Source organism: Ylistrum balloti, unplaced genomic scaffold, assembly GCF_031769215.1.
Source record: "Ylistrum balloti isolate Yb309-2 unplaced genomic scaffold, AGI_CSIRO_Ybal_v1 Utg370518, whole genome shotgun sequence".
Classification (NCBI taxonomy): domain Eukaryota; kingdom Metazoa; phylum Mollusca; class Bivalvia; order Pectinida; family Pectinidae; genus Ylistrum; species Ylistrum balloti.
Genome location: NW_026782332.1, coordinates 425502 through 444121, shown reverse-complemented (window position 1 = coordinate 444121; position 18620 = coordinate 425502). Strand labels below are relative to the sequence as shown.

General features: G+C 34.2%; 2 protein-coding genes across 2 annotated transcripts; one reads left to right on the top strand and one right to left on the bottom strand.

Annotated features, from left to right (window-relative positions):
- Positions 1 to 482: 482 nt before the first annotated feature.
- Positions 483 to 5370, bottom strand: LOC132555828 (uncharacterized). The gene is made up of 8 exons (XM_060220188.1): positions 5298 to 5370; positions 3648 to 3811; positions 3043 to 3167; positions 2690 to 2838; positions 2126 to 2186; positions 1555 to 1714; positions 1190 to 1328; positions 483 to 664 (listed from the first exon to the last, which is right to left on the bottom strand). Exons 1-8 carry the CDS (start codon positions 5368 to 5370, stop codon positions 483 to 485), a joined length of 1053 nt encoding a protein of 350 aa, XP_060076171.1.
- A 6558-nt stretch (positions 5371 to 11928) lies between these two features.
- LOC132555821 (uncharacterized) lies at positions 11929 to 18431 on the top strand. Its single transcript, XM_060220181.1, has 8 exons — positions 11929 to 12001; positions 13256 to 13419; positions 13797 to 13921; positions 14437 to 14585; positions 15013 to 15073; positions 15591 to 15750; positions 16672 to 16810; positions 18268 to 18431. Exons 1-8 carry the CDS (start codon positions 11929 to 11931, stop codon positions 18429 to 18431), a joined length of 1035 nt encoding a protein of 344 aa, XP_060076164.1.
- Positions 18432 to 18620: the final 189 nt, after the last annotated feature.

Here is an 18620-nt window from a genome sequence, read left to right as displayed (position 1 = left end):
TGCGTGCTGTGAAATAAAAACTGAGAGGATCTAGATATGCATGTTATCTATTTAGATAGATATAAGACTATCTATGTCGTGGAATATCTGCCGTTTTAAGTATACACAATTCAACATGGATTTCGTCCGTTTTAAATAACATATTCCTGCTCTGTAATTCCGATTCGGTTTCGATGATTCATGGCCCCATATCTTCGTTATCTAATGGACAGAATATTACATTTTCATTTACAGATTAACAAAACACGTCAAAAGCCTCTTTTTTTTTTTTTTTTTTTAGACTTCATATTTCACATATGAAATGAAAATTCAGTGTAAGGTCCTGAATTGATCACGGACACAACTTTTTAATAAGAATTAAAAACAAACAATTTGATGACAGCACTTTTATTGGATTGTACACACTTTAACAAAGTGTTTCCTATCAGTAAAATATGACATATACTTTACCAGTATGATCTAGTATGTTTTAGGGTCATTATTCATCCCATAGCGACAGAGGTCATGCCACCATTCAGTTTCTGTAGAGCGTCTTTCTTCTCGTGGTATTTCCTGCCCATGAAGACTGCAGTCACCAGGACGATGATTAGAGCGATGATTAGAAGGATAAGACCAGCGATGAATCCAGTTCGGTTCATACAAACGTCTGTATCATCGTCGGGTGCTGAAAATATATATATATATAAATATATAAAATGTGAAATACGACAGAAATGCAGCATTCCTTAGAATAACAGAAAAATCAATGCAAAGAGAAAAAAAGTAAAAAAGATATTTATAGATATTAATCTGATGGATATGAAACTCGCTGAAAAAATGTAAAGAAAACAGAAAATATATTTTAAAATTAAGATAAAAGTATTATAGTTTATAGTATTTAAGATTAGGAAACCATAGCAACCATAAAAAAGGAAGAAAAATTCATAAAAAAATTCTATGTTCTAAAATATATTTTTTAAGAAATGCCATAAATAAAATCGTTATTTTATGGATGGAATAAAATCGCGAAAATTAGAAACCATAAAAATGACATCAAAAATTTCACAATTGTTCCCGTGAAAAATACGTGAACATTATAATATCGAAAGCCATAGTCTGCTTCAGAATTCCCGTTAAAAATACCACTTCCTTCACGATGAATATTAGGTAAAACAGAGAGAATTGGAACTATCTTCTCAATAACACGTACTCTGAAGAATGACTTCCTCTGCTGCTATGGTAACGGTGGTACCAACACTGATGTCGTCAATGGCGGGAGCTGGATTGGCTTGTCTCTTCGAGATCCCTCTCTTTTTACGACCATATCCGTTACCACTGGGACACGTTGTCTATGAATATAATAAACACGTCATTAAAATTAAAATGGAGGCTATCAAGTGAATAAGACCATGTGTTTCGGAAGGTTAAACGTCATCAGCGACTTCTCAAAACCAAGGGTGTTGTATTTTTGGACATTATGATAAGAAAATCGTGGTATTTGACGAGCTAATATCAGTTAGATACTATGTGCAACAGTCACTTGAAGTATTAGGAAAAAAATTTCAGATAACATACGGCTGCACAAGATCCCTGACACACGGTCAGTGTGCACGAGAATGTCATGGCAACTGATCCCCCGTTGAGATCAGTCGTTCTGAAGGCCCCAAAGCTATTGGAAAGGTAACCCGGAGCAGGCTTGGTAAAATCTGGAAACAGGTCAGTATCGGCGGCGCACCTGGTGAAAAACAACCTTTTTTATTTTGCGATCTTTAAGCAATAACTTAGTTTAAAATTGAAAAGAAATCTAAAGAAATATTTAGCTTAGCATCAATAGCTCAGTATTACGCTTTCGTCAAAGAATTCCCTATCGTAAACCCTACTTTCTTTTAAGAGAAAAATATGGCAACAAATAATTCAGACCAGAGAAGCAGAATTTTTTTCATATATTGAAATAACTATCATAACAAACAAAATACAGAGTATCAATAGGCATTTCTGATGGGAAACCATGACTACGTTAATCAGGAGATTTACAGTCGTACATCAACTTTGGCTAGAAATGTATCAAGCTACAAATTCTGCATCGAACATCGAAGGAAGACATTTCTGAAGGAGTATTTGATTTGTAAATTTTAATGAAACTTACGCCGAATTTACGATGGAGATGGTGGAGGCTGTACAATCTTTAGCAACGATATCGAAATCAGCTGAGGAGGAAAACACGTGAATAATAAAGTGACACATCTTCAAAAATATTGATAGACAATATAAAAAATGTGATGTGATAATCCATTATTGACGAATGAAAACACAGGTTATAATGTGACTGTTTGTTTAACAAAATTATAACTTTTAATTGATCTTTATCACAATGTTCTAGCGTATCACAGACAGTATACCTATCTCCTACAGTGAATCTTCATGAACATTCTATCCAGCTTATGGTTAGAAAATAAATGGACAACTTGAATAAATTTATTTTCATTAAGCAATATATTGAATTCAGGGTCAAATTACGTTGAGACAAGCGGTACCGTATTTAAGGTTTGATTAACACACGAGCTTCTTATATTTATTTGAGTTGATTTACATCCGGGTTTCTTATATTTGAATGAGTTGATTTACATCCGGGCTTCTTATATTTGAATGAGTTGATTTACATCCGGGCTTCTTATATTTGAATGAGTTGATTTACATCCGGGCTACTTACCCTGGAACTCGGCGTCTAGTTCAATACTCATTGTAAGTGTATCTGTAAGTTGAACACTGCTGCCGGCAACGTCTATTCCGGAACGGTACAACTTCATGGAAGCTGTCGGCTTCACAGTCAGATTCTGACCGACATCATCGTCTTTGTCTCTGAAGGGCAAATTGAGCGAAAGCCACGTGACTTTATATTTAATTCAAAGGGCAAAGGTTATACACTTTCGTGACATCTTTATTATAAAGATCAAATATAAAACAATGTGAACATTGAATACCATGGTAAAGTTTATCTAAACATTTGTAATGAGTTTATAAATATAAATATGTTCGTGCGATATGATTGGTTGGTCGCCTTACAGAGCGTTCACGTTGTTGGCTACGGTAAGATCCGTGAGATCCATGATACACATGATCGGGATCTGTTTGTCGTCTCCGGTCTGATACAAAGCATTCTTCTGCACAATCATCTTAAAAGAACTCGCCTGCAAGTCGAACAGGAATGATTACGGAATATATTAGTTGTAGTTTCGCACTTTACAAGGACAGAATTTTATGCCCCTAATTAAGAATATCTTGCTCCTCAATTTAGACTTGTGATTCGAAAAAATGTTACTAACTTGTCAAGATAGTCATAATTCAGACTCAAAGAATGAAAAAAAAAAGAATTTACACGGAGACTGAAAAAGTACAAGGAGAATAAGACAAGGTGTTCCGGAAGAGAAAGCGTCTTCTACTTCGTCGTCGACACCAGCCAAATAAACCTTGGTCAATCCAAGTAGGTAATGTCACGTTCTCAAATGAAAACAAGATATACAACAACGGAACCAAAGGGCAAACTAACGAGCATCGTACACGTCCAGCTTCAGATTGGACAAAGATATAAAACATTTTCAATTAGACCATATATACAACGAACAGACGGTTAAAATGTTATACCTTATGTTAGAATGATTGTCACATACCCACGCTATACCACACGATGCGAAGTCAAATTCATGGACGGTTGAAGCAGAACTGGTTGTCTGTTTACAAGCGGATGTCTGTCCCTGGATGTAGATAATCCCGCCATCTGCTGCATTGTCTAATGTCAGTTGGAGGGTGCTGGCTGTACAGCTATTCACGGTCACTACAAGGGAGATAACTCGCATAACAAGGGGAGATAACACAGTGTTTATGTAAAATTGTTGTTTGAGGTATATCTGCTGAGAACAGAACAAGCTCTTGCACACGGGATGAGTATAACATTCATCTTAAAATCCCTTTGAAAGACAACTTTTTAACGTTACTACAAGGTAGATAACTTGTTTTTCTATGCTAAGACCTTATGAAGAAAGATACTAAACATTATTACAAGGGAGATAACACCTATTTTATCAGAAGACAGTTCAATGACTTACATTATATATCTTTCACATCTATGATGTTCATTATTTAGATGAAATCCAGGGGAAACAATTCAATGTACAAATGTATATTATTACAATTCGTTATGTCCACTGTCGTGATCGCGCGATGGATGGGACTTTTCAAGATGGCGGACCAACGTAACACGGGAGGTAAGCTCTGCGTTCAAACGGTAATATCCATAATTTATATACTATGATCATGACACATATTGTATCTGATTCGCAATCAGTGTTAATATTGCTGTACGTATCTATCTGGATGATGGTAAACTTAAAATGTAATGCAATCTCCGTGTAAACCTCGTCAACATGCCAATCTGTTGGATCCAAGCGGGTGTGAACTCAACTATCAGCCCTAGCTAAAACAATTGAATAAATTCAGAGAAAAAACACAGGAAATTTTGACCATGCGAAGGCTCGGTATCGGTGCATTTTGTGATCATGTTACTAAGGACCGAGCCATCGCATGGTTAAAACTTCCTGTGGTTTTTTTTTTACCAATCACGCTTCCCATTCCGTCAGAGAAGACACATTCCGTCAGAGAAGACACATTCCGTCTAGAAGACACATTCCGTCAGAGAAGACACATTCCGTCAGAGAAGATTGTCATTCGATTAGAGGCTTATCTAATCTTCAATTTAACATTAAAACTCTGACTGGATTTATTTGATTGTTTTAGCTAGGGCCAAAAGTTCAGCTCACATCCGCTTGGATCTATCAAATCGGCATGTTGACAAAGTCTGCACGCAGATTGCATTACATTTTAAGTTTATCATCATCCAGATAGATACGTACAACAATATTAACACTGTTTGCGAATCAGATACAATATGTGTCATGATCATAGTATATAAATTATGGATATTACCGTTTGAAAGCAGAGCTTACCTTCCGGTGTTACGTTGGTCCGCCATCTTGAAAAGTCCCATCCACCGCGCGATCACGACAGTGATGTCTTAGCCAAGTAAACAAACAATCAACGGTAAGCAAATCTCGTAAAAAGGGAGGTAACTCTGTGTTTACTTACAAGTGATTATGCATAGGTAATTACCTTTATCTTCGTAACAAAACGAGCGTATGATTTGAGGAGTCGCTGTATAAAACCCAGTGTTGATTATTAACTTATTTATCCGAAATAATCTTTATTTGATATTTTATAAGATTTTGATTTATCAATCAATTATTCAAATGTAACATATAACTTACGTGTGGGTGAAAATTGGGCTTGTCCAAGAGTTGCCAGTACAGCGATGATGACGAAAACGAAAGTCGATTCCATTCTGCTTTACAAAATACACATATAAGCAGGGAATCCAAAATGTTTATATTAATACTAACAAATACAAGTGGAAATAGTAAAATGTATTACAAACAATGCTAGGAATTATAAAAAGGAAACTTTTTCACAGAAGTTTGCTTAACGCCTTACATCAGTAATAACATTGTTATTAAATATAGAGTACGTTAGGTTGAACAAAAGACAAACAAGTGAATGGCACATTTAATACACATCTAGTTCTAATAGTGTCACGGATCTGAATATCCACATGTACTTCACACTGTTCTGAAATGGTACGATATTTGAAAATTACAAAATATATTTAATTATAGGACTGCTGCACCTCCCCGTCTAGATTTCGACTTTTCTTTTGATCACTTTGGATTTTCCTCAATCGCTTCCAAGGCTTCGAAATTTAGGCCCTTAACATCATTGACGAGTCCTAGGGGGACGGAACAGCTGTATGATGCAATTTAATTCATTGTTCGGCTTTTCGCTTGCGTGTCTTTTGAACAATCCTGACTGAAGTTGTTGTTGTTGTTGTTGTTGTTGTTGTTGTTGTTGTTGTTGTTGTTGTTGTTGTTGTTGTTGTTGTTGTTGTTGTTGTTGTTGTTGTTGTTGTTGTTGTTGTTGTTTGCGGTAGAACAATATACTAAACTACATAATACGTTGGATTAATTGTAATTAAAATTTGGTTCAGAATCACTACATCGAGGAATTAAACTTGACCCTTTTGACGAAAAATCATAAGAGCTCTTATTTATCAAAACTAATATAAACTTAGATCCTGCAACACATTTAAATTTATTAAACTAGATAAAGCTCGGATGAAATAGCTTTTGGTTTGACAAAACTCCGGTATGCCGTAAGATTAATTGCAGGAAATATTTTTGATATATCTATAAGTTATCAATACTTTGCAGTACATGAAATGACAATTTTCTATATTCAATTCTAAATTTGACTGTTTGTTTCTCTCTTCTTTTTAACTAAAGCTGATAGGAAATTCGTAAAATGTTAAACAAACATAAACGAACACGTAATAACATGAATTCATATGTAGAAAAAATATTCTTAACAAATTAAATTTGAAAAAAATGGCAAGAAATGATTTAGTAATCTTGTTGGAAAGAATTTGAGCTTAAAGAGGAAAATTGTACAAAAGACATACAAGTTAATAGCACCTTTTGGTACAAATTAAGAATGAGATAGAGTATATTACATTATACAGCTGTTTCGTCCTTCTAGGACTCGTCAGTAAAGTTACACGAAACAGTTGTTTCGTCCTTCTAGGACTTGTCAGTGATGCTACATCATACAGCTGTTTCGTCCGTGTAGGACTCGTCAGTGATTTTATATCATACAGCTGTTTCGTCCTTCTAGGACTCGTCTATGATTCTAAAGGCCTAAATTGTTATGCCTATGAAACGACGGAGTACAAAATTATAATCGGTGGCAAAGATGACTGAAACCTAGATAGGCATGTGCCGAGGAGACGACATCAGAAAATTTGAAGTGATGAAAGAAATTTCAAAATGGAGAAAGGGAGGTACAAAAGACCCATATATTGCATGTGTATATTTAAAATCGTACCGCTAATCGAATTAATTAAAACTTGATACGCAGGTTGAGACAAACCTGAAATAAGAATCACGCTGATAACAAATTACCTTTAATATAGGATCTTCCTGTCCAAGGTTGGTGAGAATTAAGGACTGGACAACCTGTTTAAGCTCGATCTGGGAGTTTGGCAGCAACTGTCGATAACAAATCATACCTCACTTTAAATACAACCTTATTGTCTAATTAAATAATACCATTAGTGACCTTTGTCTACAGAAAACTGATTTCATTAATGAGTTCTCGAGTATCTTATACATCAAGTCAGATCTCGTACTAATGAAATCAATGTTCTATTTCATTTACAGACATACGTGGGTGAAATACGATTTAGTGATAATATATGATGTTAAAGATTGTTAAGAAGCAACATTTCATTAATACTGTCGCGTTTTGGTGTTTTATAATGACATATTCTGTAATCATAGACGTTTTTGTGGGACTGAAATTTCGTGGTTGCGACACACACTGATACTTCGTTGCTTAATCAATTCGTGATAATTTTATTGGTGGATATTTACATATATTTATCCCGAAATGTATCTCTAAACACATCACTCATGATGACAATGTCAAATTTTATCTGAAAATATGGAAAGGAATTTTTGAATCTGTTACGGGTAAAGAATGATTGACCGATAATTTACTCCAAATGATAATTTTAAAAACGGAAAATTGAAAAAAAAAAATTAACTTCAAAATAGGAAAATTATATTTCTGCATTGTTTAATTTATCAATTATTATTAATCATTTATCAATTAAGTTTTTAAAAGGCTGACAATAATGATTAATAGATACTATTTAGCTTCAATACGTTTTAATCTTATCTTTGTTTAATTAACAAGAGGACGTTTTCTCAGAGTGTTTATATGTGAGATTTAACATCCACCTACTATCATTTCCACTTCTTGAGTAGGCAGTTTCACAATAAAACTGTAGTAAACGCTTGATATTACTGAGAATGACACAACAGTTATACAAATAAGTAATTTTGAAGAATGATTCGTCAGTATTTAATCTTTACAAAAAATGATTAATGTCTAGGTAGGGTTTTCATTCGAGACAGAAATTTGATTAAACAGCTAGACGAGCCAGAAAGAAAAGGTTTTTATGGATTATTGTGACGTTTAGAAATCGAATATAAACGGGGGAGGTCCGTATTTTTATCATTTATAGACAATCTAAATGATTTTAATACGGAAGCATGATCAGTTAGTATTTCGTGTTTGGAAAGATTGCATAATATAAAGGAACACTGACCTGTATTTTGTTTTTAGTTTAGATTTGCTAATCAGCGGAAGAATATAGAACGAGAAAAGCCGGCGGAGGCGCAGTTCTGAGTCAACAGTCGCTGCTGCGTTTGGTTATAGTTTTAAAGTTTGGATGTAATATATATTATCACTCACAAACACTAGATCTGATAGGAAATAGAACGAGGATCGATCTTATAATCTTACACCGACCTGTATCAGCCAGGTTCGTTTGGTGTGGATGTAACAGAATTAGTATTAATCAGACGATTAATATTCATGATATTACTTCATTAAGTAAGTCAATTTCATCAATGTAATAAACCATCTGGTCGTGTACTCTGGTTTTATAATCACATACTGATAACAAACTAAGGGAAGCGAAACCAAAATTATATGGCAAGGTTTACAAAAGTTATATTATCGCTGTGAAAGCAAGCAACATCAAGTTTTAATAAGATTGAATTCATATTTACTACAGAGGGAGAAGATTCAGGAATACTGTAAAATTACATGTTTTCGAGGGGTTTAATTTTCGTGGTGTTTCCAAAAATTGCTCTCTCCTGAAAATGCAGTCACGGATAGGTATGTCTCAATAGATATACGAATTTTAACAATTAGACATAGGATATTTTTAGTACGATCACCCCGAAATCAACGAAAATGAATAATCTACAAAGATAAAGATAAAAAGAGAATTTTAAAGTAAAATAGAAATAACAATGAGATCAATGTTGTTGAAATATAAGACTAATATATTGTTTACGTTTGCCTTGTAAAATTACAACAACATCAGAAAACCAGTAAATTGCGAGCCTGTTGTGACAGTTCTATACATTTCGGTCGAATGAATATGGCGCCCTGAAATATATCATTAGAATGTGTTATTTGTAAGTACAATGCAGTAACTCATAAAATATATAATAACTCCTTTTCTCCGGGAAAAAATCAAGGGATCTCAAATATTTAATGTAGGAGAGAAAAGTCCTTATTATATCTGAGAAACATGTACTTTGTGTCTTGTATTACGTTATCTATTCAGTACACAATATCACAAACATGTACCCTGTGTCTTGTATAACATTATCTATTCAGTACACAATATCACAAACATGTACTTTGTGTCTTGTATTACGTTATCTATTCAGTACACAATATCACAAACATGTCCCTTGTGTCTTGTATAACATTATCTATTTAGTACACAATATCACAAACATGTCCCTTGTGTCCTGTATAACATTATCTATTTAGTACACAATATCACAAACATGTACCCTGTGTCTTGTATAACATTATCTATTTAGTACACAATATCACAAACATGTCCCTTGTGTCCTGTATAACATTATCTATTTAGTACACAATATCACAAACATGTCCCTTGTGTCTTGTATAACATTATCTATTTAGTACACAATATAAGAAACATATGAGTGTCTCTACGAGAGAAACACTCACCAATATACAATGTATATATTTGTATTGAGAGTTGCTGATAATCTATATCGTTTGTATAACCCTTTATGTTTCTAGGTTTAGAAAAATTCCTGGATTCTGAAGCATGGATGGTATCATGGCTTTAGAATATCCGCACGCTCTTTCTTTTAAATTTAATCTGTATCATATCTTAACTTTACAATATTAAATTGGTTCATCGCCACCCGGTTTTAGAGCCTCTTTTGATACTTAATGCATTTTTTAATTTTCAATATTCTGACCCTAGCTTAAATATTAGGTTTTGAAAGAAACACACATAGATGTATGGTTACTTCATAACGAATCTCAATTAATTACTTTTACAAACAAAGGCATTGACAAATTGTGAGTTTAGGTATGTGGAAAGTGTATCCCCTGTTTCGACTGCGTTGAGAAGGAGCAGAATCTACATATAAACAAAACATTCTTAACATACAAAGTACTGTTATACACCTTCTCTCCCCCACCCACACCCCCTTAAGAAATAGGTCTTTAAAGAAACCAACAGCACAGCGGTACGAGGCATTTAAATTTTTCTACACTGTATCTAGTAATATATTTTTACTGACACTTATATCATCTAAATTCTTCATCTACCAATTGTCTATTCAGAAACTTATATAACAATTAATTAAGAAACGCAGCCAAGCAATCTCCATTGATATACCGAAACTAGGAACAGTAAATTTCTAAAACATCTTTTTTTTTCATATCTATCCAACATTCGTGACGATTTCCGATAATTCTTAAGAAAATTAAGTTAAAATGTAAATCTAAATTTCATGACTAGGATCATTGGTTTACTCGATGGCCCACGCCAAGGGGACATAATTCGGGACAAACTATCAATAGATTCACAAATTACTTGAAAATGATGTACAAAATTATAGAAACTGAAGTAATAAATGTTGTTATAACAACAGGTTGGAGTTAATTTTCCTTTAATTCTCTAAACTTGTTTACATTTGTTTGATTTTCTATCCTACTGCCACCTTGTAAATGTAACGTGTGTTTAATCAAATGTTTGGAAAGGGCTTTAGATAAGTTGTAAAACTAGTGCCCAATTCTATTGCTACTTATGTGCAATAAAACATGTTTATATACTTAAGTTATCATTTTGCTGACATGAGGGTATTTTTTGTTGTTTTCGTTTTGCTTTTACGCGACCAGAAGTAACAATCTTACCTTCTGTATCCATGATGACGTAATTCTGCGAAAGATGACGATACAATATATTGATTTGATCGGTCGGTGTGTGGTTTCCGATTGGATAACGTCATAATTACAGGTAAATACAGGTAATAGTTAATGAACTTATCACTTCTTTACATAATCGCTGGTAACTTTATCTTCTAATTAGTCAGAAATTAGGTATAAAACGTAGGTAGGTCTTGTTGTCAAATGCAGCCAAACTCCTGAACGCGCGTGCCAGGTCGCCTAGTTTCGGAAAACACGACTTAAGGTATGTTATAGCCTTTTTTACATTTGGTTATGTGGTTAACTATGAGAAAACAAGCTTTAGAAAAATCAATTTTAAAAATAGATTATATTCTGCTTCCTCCATTTCCGTATGATATTCTTTTTACACATAGATAAATTTCTGGTTTATTTTCATTTATTCATTTATTGATTATCTCTTCTTTAAAAGAAGTTTTAAGAAAAAGAAATATTCTTTACCGTAATTAAAGCATTTGAGTCTTTACTCAGAACATAATTCATTACTTCCTTTCCTGTGAGAAATAATAACTTAGTGTTGCTAGCCAATCGAAAGTCACGTAACAAACAATGACGCTATTTCTGAATGGATAAAAATATGAACTCTTAGCCAATAGAAACCCTTCTTTCAAAACGTTATTAATATTAATATACGACAATTAGTTCATGTAATCATTTTGAATTGATTGAACCAATTCTTATTAAGATGGGTTATATTTCTACCATCGGGGTAATTAATCCATAATTAACATTTTGATTAAATTTTGATTCAGGATTTTAAACATTTGATTAAGTGTTAAATATTCATGATTTATAACAGAAGTACGTGTATAATTGTACCGTTATATTTTGGGTTCTGTACTAAAAAACTAGCTCCACAAAAATTGAAATTCAAACATACCTGATCAAACTGAGATGATTTTTTTTCATTTGGTGCTACTCACACAGTCATAGAGAAAAAAGTTTCCAAGTTCCAGTACATTGTATTACAGAATGCGGTTGATATCGGCTCTCATTTTCATCGCCTTACACACAAATCATGGTCACGCCCAGTTTTCGCCCACACGTAAGTGTAATTAATAGATACAAATATCAATTTTTAAATGTCAAATATATGGTCTCTCATTGATCTGAGTAGTTTTGTCAAATTTATACATTTTATTTTTTTTCTTATTGAAGACGATCCCGTCACCAAATATATAAGTTGTCTAAATACGGCCCTTCAGGGGTTTTTTTTATGCAATTAAAGATTGTAGAAGATATTGCATACAATTCAGAATATATTGCCAGCATGACAGATTATTGGTAGATTTTCAGTTTGTAAACTTTGAATTATCTCCCTTCATACGAGTGTTACCTCCCTTCAATTCACGCACAGTAATACCAATCTCTCCCACAATGCATTGCGGTACCCCAATAACACCTCTGTAAACGGCTCACTCCATTTTAGGATTCTTGAAAAAAGTATTTGTGTCCAGTGATAAAGTGTTTCATATTTTTTCTGGTTTTTTTTATTTGTATTGTCATTTTGAAAATAGATTTTTTTCATGGGGAAAATCACTCCATTTGTTTATATGGTTATAAACGTTCATTATTATTTCGCGGAAGATAAAATTTGAGTAAACAGTCACCAACCGTCTTGTTTACATTTTGTTCTTGAGACACATGTTGATATACTGTAACATCAATGATAATTCGTGGTAATTAGACTGCAGTATTACTGACACATAACATCTCAAAAATCCCAAATGTGTTTTACCATTGATCGATAGTAAACAAAACAGTTTACACCTTTCGTTGGCGTTGTCATGGATGGTGCCATTGTTTTGCACGACGTTAACCTTTGAACCTGACCGCGATGTCAACTATTAATAGCCCGTGAGCCTTTAACAGAGACTGTAAAGGAACGACAAATGTGAATGAGATTGACAGCAATACGTCATGTATTTAGGAATCGCGATTAATATTACATAGATTGTCTCCCCTTGGTTATTTCATAAGCGAGCATAACCTCTCTCGTTAACTAATAGGGGGAAATTATATATAGAAGTCAATTCATAAACCAGCTATCACGACACACCTTAAAATTGAATATAATTCTGTATCATACGAGTTACCTCCCTTAAAGTAAAGTCGAACATTTTCCTATTAAATAACATAGATGATAGTTGTACATTTCATCCTACATATTCATCACGTATTGTCACCCTTTGTCCTTTTTTATAATATATATATTATCTCATTTCGTGGACCTGTGATTTGTCGGACATATGTTACTCTGAGTTATCTATCGATATTTTACGAGTTACCTCCCTTTCAGTAACGGTGAACAGCTGTACAGCTAGTAAGCTCCGACTGACATTAAACAACGCTGCAAATGGTGGAATTATCTACATCCAGGGACAGACGTCCGCGTGCAAACAGACAACCCAATTTGCTGTGACCGTCCACGAGTTCGACTTCGCCTCGTGTGGTATAACATGGGTACAAATCACTCATACAAGATCAATAATTTCATATGAAACATTGAGAACAAGCGATAAAGTGATAAATAATGACACTCATTCTCAATCAAGCCTGACAGACAACAATAAATGTGCTGTCATTTTAAAGTCTGTATTCCGAATGTCAAACTTACTGCATGACAGAGGTTAAAGGTCAAATTACGACGTGTAAGAGGTAAAAGGTCAAACTTACAAATTCCAGTGACTACTGACTCACTTTGTTGATAATCTTTTCCGTCTCTTTTCCGTGATTTTTTTCGATAAATCGAATAATGTACAGCTGGCACAGAAGTAAAACTATCCTTGAAAGATCAAATAGATTTTTATCATGTTTTGTTTTAATTTTGTTTTCGGTAGGCGAGTTCCTTTAAAATGATTGTGCAGAAGAATGCTTTGTATCAGACCGGAGACGACAAACAGATCCCGATCATGTGTATCATGGATCTCACGGATCTGACTGTAGGCAATGACGTCAATACCTTGTAAGCCAATCAGAAATAACTACCATACATTATGCAAATAACCATTCTGTCGTAACCAATCAACTTTCAGGTACATTTATGTAAATAATATTTCTGTCGTAGCCAATCATCTCCTAAATATATTTATCACTTCCGGTTCCATTATTCTTAAATAGAATACAATATTTATAACAAAACGTGATATTTTTTCTTACTGCACTAAAGTTAGGTTATATATGCTCCAATGGATATAAGGTAACAGTGGTAATTCAAATGGAACGCCTCCCACCCATGTCCGACTTTTTTCATCGTTTTTTTCTTGATCTTTGATTATTTTTGTTGAATCAGTATAGATAAATTGGAGTCTCCACCTAAATTCTAAATCTTTGATCCCCCAGTTTTATCATAGTATAAATTTCTTTGGCATGTTCTTTTTATTTTATTTTTTAGAAGCTGTTTGGTAAGGGTTTTTTTTTTATATCTTTGTTATTTTTTTCTTAAAATGATGTCACGTGACTTTTTTCTTAATTTATCAGGGACAAAGATGACGACGCTGGACAAAATTTGACGGTGAAGCCGACAGCCTCTATGAAGATATACAGATCTGGATTAGATGTTGGTGGAAGTAGTGTTCAGCTGACTGATGAAATCACTATGATCGTTGAACTTGACGCTGAGTACAAAGGTTTGTTACCCGGATGTTGCTACATCTTTCGAGTTCAATACAAAGATATCCTGGATGTACCTCGACACTTTGATAATTCCGGGAAACTTTCTTCTGAACCAACAAAATTCCCCCCTCCCCCCCCCCCCCCAAAAAAAAAAAAAAAAAAAAACAAAAAAACAAAACGAAAACGAAAATAAAACAAATGTTTCTTTCGTTTAGATTTGACGTATTTATTGGAGTAGAGAGCGTGGATAACACTTCTATAACCTGTGTCCATTGTTTTTGGTAAATAAAAAATGTTTAGACTTTCAAAAGTAGAATATAATTTATTAAAGTATTATTTTTTTTATTTTAAAAGTGATCCCAATTGCCTTCTATTCTTTGTATCGTTTTCTGTCTGATCGCAAAAACAAGAAAACAACAAACATGTCCTTTTTATCTACAGCTGACTTCGACATTGTCGCTAAGGATTGCTCGGCGTCGACAATACCCATCGTTCAATCTGCGTAAGTCTCATTTTATTTTATTATCGATAATGAAGTTTTTCCCGATATCAGGACCGATTTATCGCTCCATTCTTATCAATGTTTTATTGGAATATTGACCAAAATATCCGGATGAAAAACACATGAAACTACATAAACATGTGCTAACATAAAACAGGCAAAATGTTACCTACCTGATTCGTGTCGGTGTTTCCATATACCGCAAAATTTTCATGTGTCAAAATTTTCGCGATTTTTTTTAAACGTATGAATTATATAAGTGAAATTGTATGCATCATCCCCGCGAAAATAAATAGTTATACGGTAAAACATTTGCCAAATTCTTTTATGATAAAATAGAAACTCAAGTTTTTTCTTATTGTTTACTTCACCCACGAATTAATGAAAAGAAAGACATGAACTTTAGTAAAAGCGGATTTCGTGAGTGTTATTCATGGAGGAAATTAAGTGCCAACAAAAACATAATAATTTTACATACAAAACATATTTTCAATCCATTCAACTGAATAATCTTCAGATGCGCCGCCGATACTGCCCTGTTTCCAGATTTCACCAAGCCTGCTCCGGGTTACCTTTCCAATAGCTTTGGGGCCTTCAGAACGACTGATCTCAACGGGGGATCAGTTGCCATGACATTCTCGTGCACACTGACCGTGTGTCAGGGATCTTGTGCACCCGTATGTATATATATATCAACTTACATAAAATTAACTTATTACGATAACTGAACCAGAAACATTTCTATTGTACATAACATTTGATTTTTTTTTCTCGTCGGAGCTTAAATTTGTTTTTTCGCGGTGCTATGGTGTTACGGACAGCGGACTGATCACTGAAATTGTCAACTTAATCTCTTTATTGTTAAAAAATTATTTCTACAAAGTTGAAATCTGGATATTTTACTTACAAAATTTTACACTCTACATAGGCTTGTCAATATCATTGTTACCATTTACTAGAGAAATCAACAGAAATTTATTGATCAATCGATTGTTTGAAGGAAAGAACAAAAGTTTTTGTTTTAATGATATTTCAGCTGTCTTAGAATCAGAATAATGTCAGGATTTTGTCAGGTTGATTTTATTCATAGAAAAACTGAAAGTATAATTTCATAAACAAACGAAATATCAACAAGTTTATATAATCGTGTCCAAAAAACAATAAATCGAGGACAAAACACGAAAAACAAGAAAACAAAATTACACAAGTTTGCTGTATGAGTACAAAGGGAACCCTCGCTAAGGGTTTTCGTTTCCTTCAATTCGAAACGTGTTGTTTACAAATCTTCAGCTTTGTAGAAAAGCTGTCATTTCAATATACAGCAACATAATCAATTATTTTAATGGATCCTATACATGTTCCTGTCTCTAATTATCTATCTCCGAAAAATGTTAATTTTGGTCAGGGAAAGTTTCTTTATATTGTAATATATGGTTACTTAAGTCCAATTATTATTCTTTTTAATAATAATAATATAATATAACATATACACGATATTTATTTTAGACAGTTATTTCTGACTCTACAATTCCTGTTTGTATTTTGATTCCTCTGTATAGTACTGATAAATAAATATCGGACCCATTTATCATACCTAGGCAACGTGTCCCAGTGGTAACGGGTATGGTCGTAAAAAGAGAGGGATCTCGAAGAGACAAGCCAGTCCCACTCCCGCCATTGACGACATCAGTGTTGGTACCACCGTTACCATAGCAACAGAGGAAGTCATCCTTCAGAGTACGTGTTATTGTTAGTTTCTGAAAAGTTAGTTCAAACTCTCGCGAGGGGCCTTAGTGTGGGAGGATACCGGAGTACCCGGGTAAAACCCATACCTTTTCACATCCATTCCGGGAATCGAACCCCGGACAGCTAGGTGAAAGACGAGCGCCACCTGACCACCCACATCATTATGTTTTCACGGGAATAATGAAACAGGCCATTATCGTTGATTTAATATTATTTAGTTAGATATGTTTTTATTTAATGTTATTTGATAGGCTTTATGAAACAGACTATAACTGTTTGAATTTTGGTTGATTTTGTTCACGTAAATCACGATTTAATGATATTATTTAGTTAGAGATCTTTATCTTATGTCTAGCTTCGTCTCATCAAAAATGCATTCTGTTATTAAAGTTCTTAGATCAAATTCCTACGATTTACAATTAAATTTTCATTTTTGATGGGTGCCAAATACCATAAACGGACTCGTCAGTGATGCTATATCATACAGCTATTTCGTCCTTCAAGGACTCGTCAGTGATGCTATATCATACAGCTGTTTCGTCCTTCAAGGACTCGTCAGTGATGCTATATCATACAGCTATTTCGTCCTTCAAGGACTCGTCAGTGATGCTATATCATACAGCTGTTTCGTCCTTCGTGGACTCGTCAGTGATGTTACATCATACAGCTGTTTCGTTCTTCTATCACTCGTCAGTGATGTTACATCATACAGCTTTTTCGTCTTTCTATCACTCGTCAGTGATGCTTCATCATACAGCTGTTTCGTCCGTCTAGGACTCGTCAGTGATGCTACATCATACAGCTGTATCGTCCTTCAAGGACTCGTCAGTGATGTTACATCATACAGCTGTTTCGTTCTTCTATCACTCGTCAGTAATGCTACATCATACAGATGTTTCGTCCTTCGTGGACTCGTCAGTGATGTTACATCATACAGCTGTTTCGTTCTTCTATCACTCGTCAGTAATGCTACATCATACAGATGTTTCGTTCTTCTATCACTCGTCAGTGATGCTATATCATACAGCTGTTTCGTCCTTCGTGGACTCGTCAGTGATGTTACATCATACAGCTGTATCGTTCTTCTATCACTCGTCAGTGATGTTACATCATACAGCTGTTTCGTTCTTCTATCACTCGTCAGTAATGCTACATCATACAGATGTTTCGTCCTTCAAGGACTCGTCAGCGATGTTACATCATACAGCAGTTTCATCCTTCTAGGACTCTCTCCAATATTAAGTTCCAGTGTATCCAAGTCTCTTGAAAGCAGTTATTCACTTGCTTGTCTTTTGTACAACCGCTAAAAGTTTACATATCGAATAGGTCAACTTTGACATGACAGAGGTCACGACAAGTCAAAGATGAAAGGTCAGACTTACTAATGCCAGAGTTTGTTAACGTTTTTAATAATTTTCCCTTCTGTGATTATTTTATACATGTTTCAGGTCCGGACAGAGAATCTGATGTTTGTATGAACAAGGGAGGTTTCATTGCCGGTGTCATCACTGTTCTAGTTGTACTGACTGTTGTATTGGTGATCATAGTCTATATTACAAGGAAATTCCAGGAGAGCAAAGACGTCGTCGGTAAACTTAATGGAAGTGCATGAGTCACAATGAGTGAACTTTGAACCCCGATGACCTTTACCTAAGTTTATCATATTAAAACATTTCATGTGTATTAAGTTTTTTTGTTATCGTTTACACTACAAATAACATAACCTGAAGTATTTTTTTTAAATTTCCATTGCCGGTGACCTTTCCGTGAGATGCGTGCCAAACTATAGATATGTGAGGAT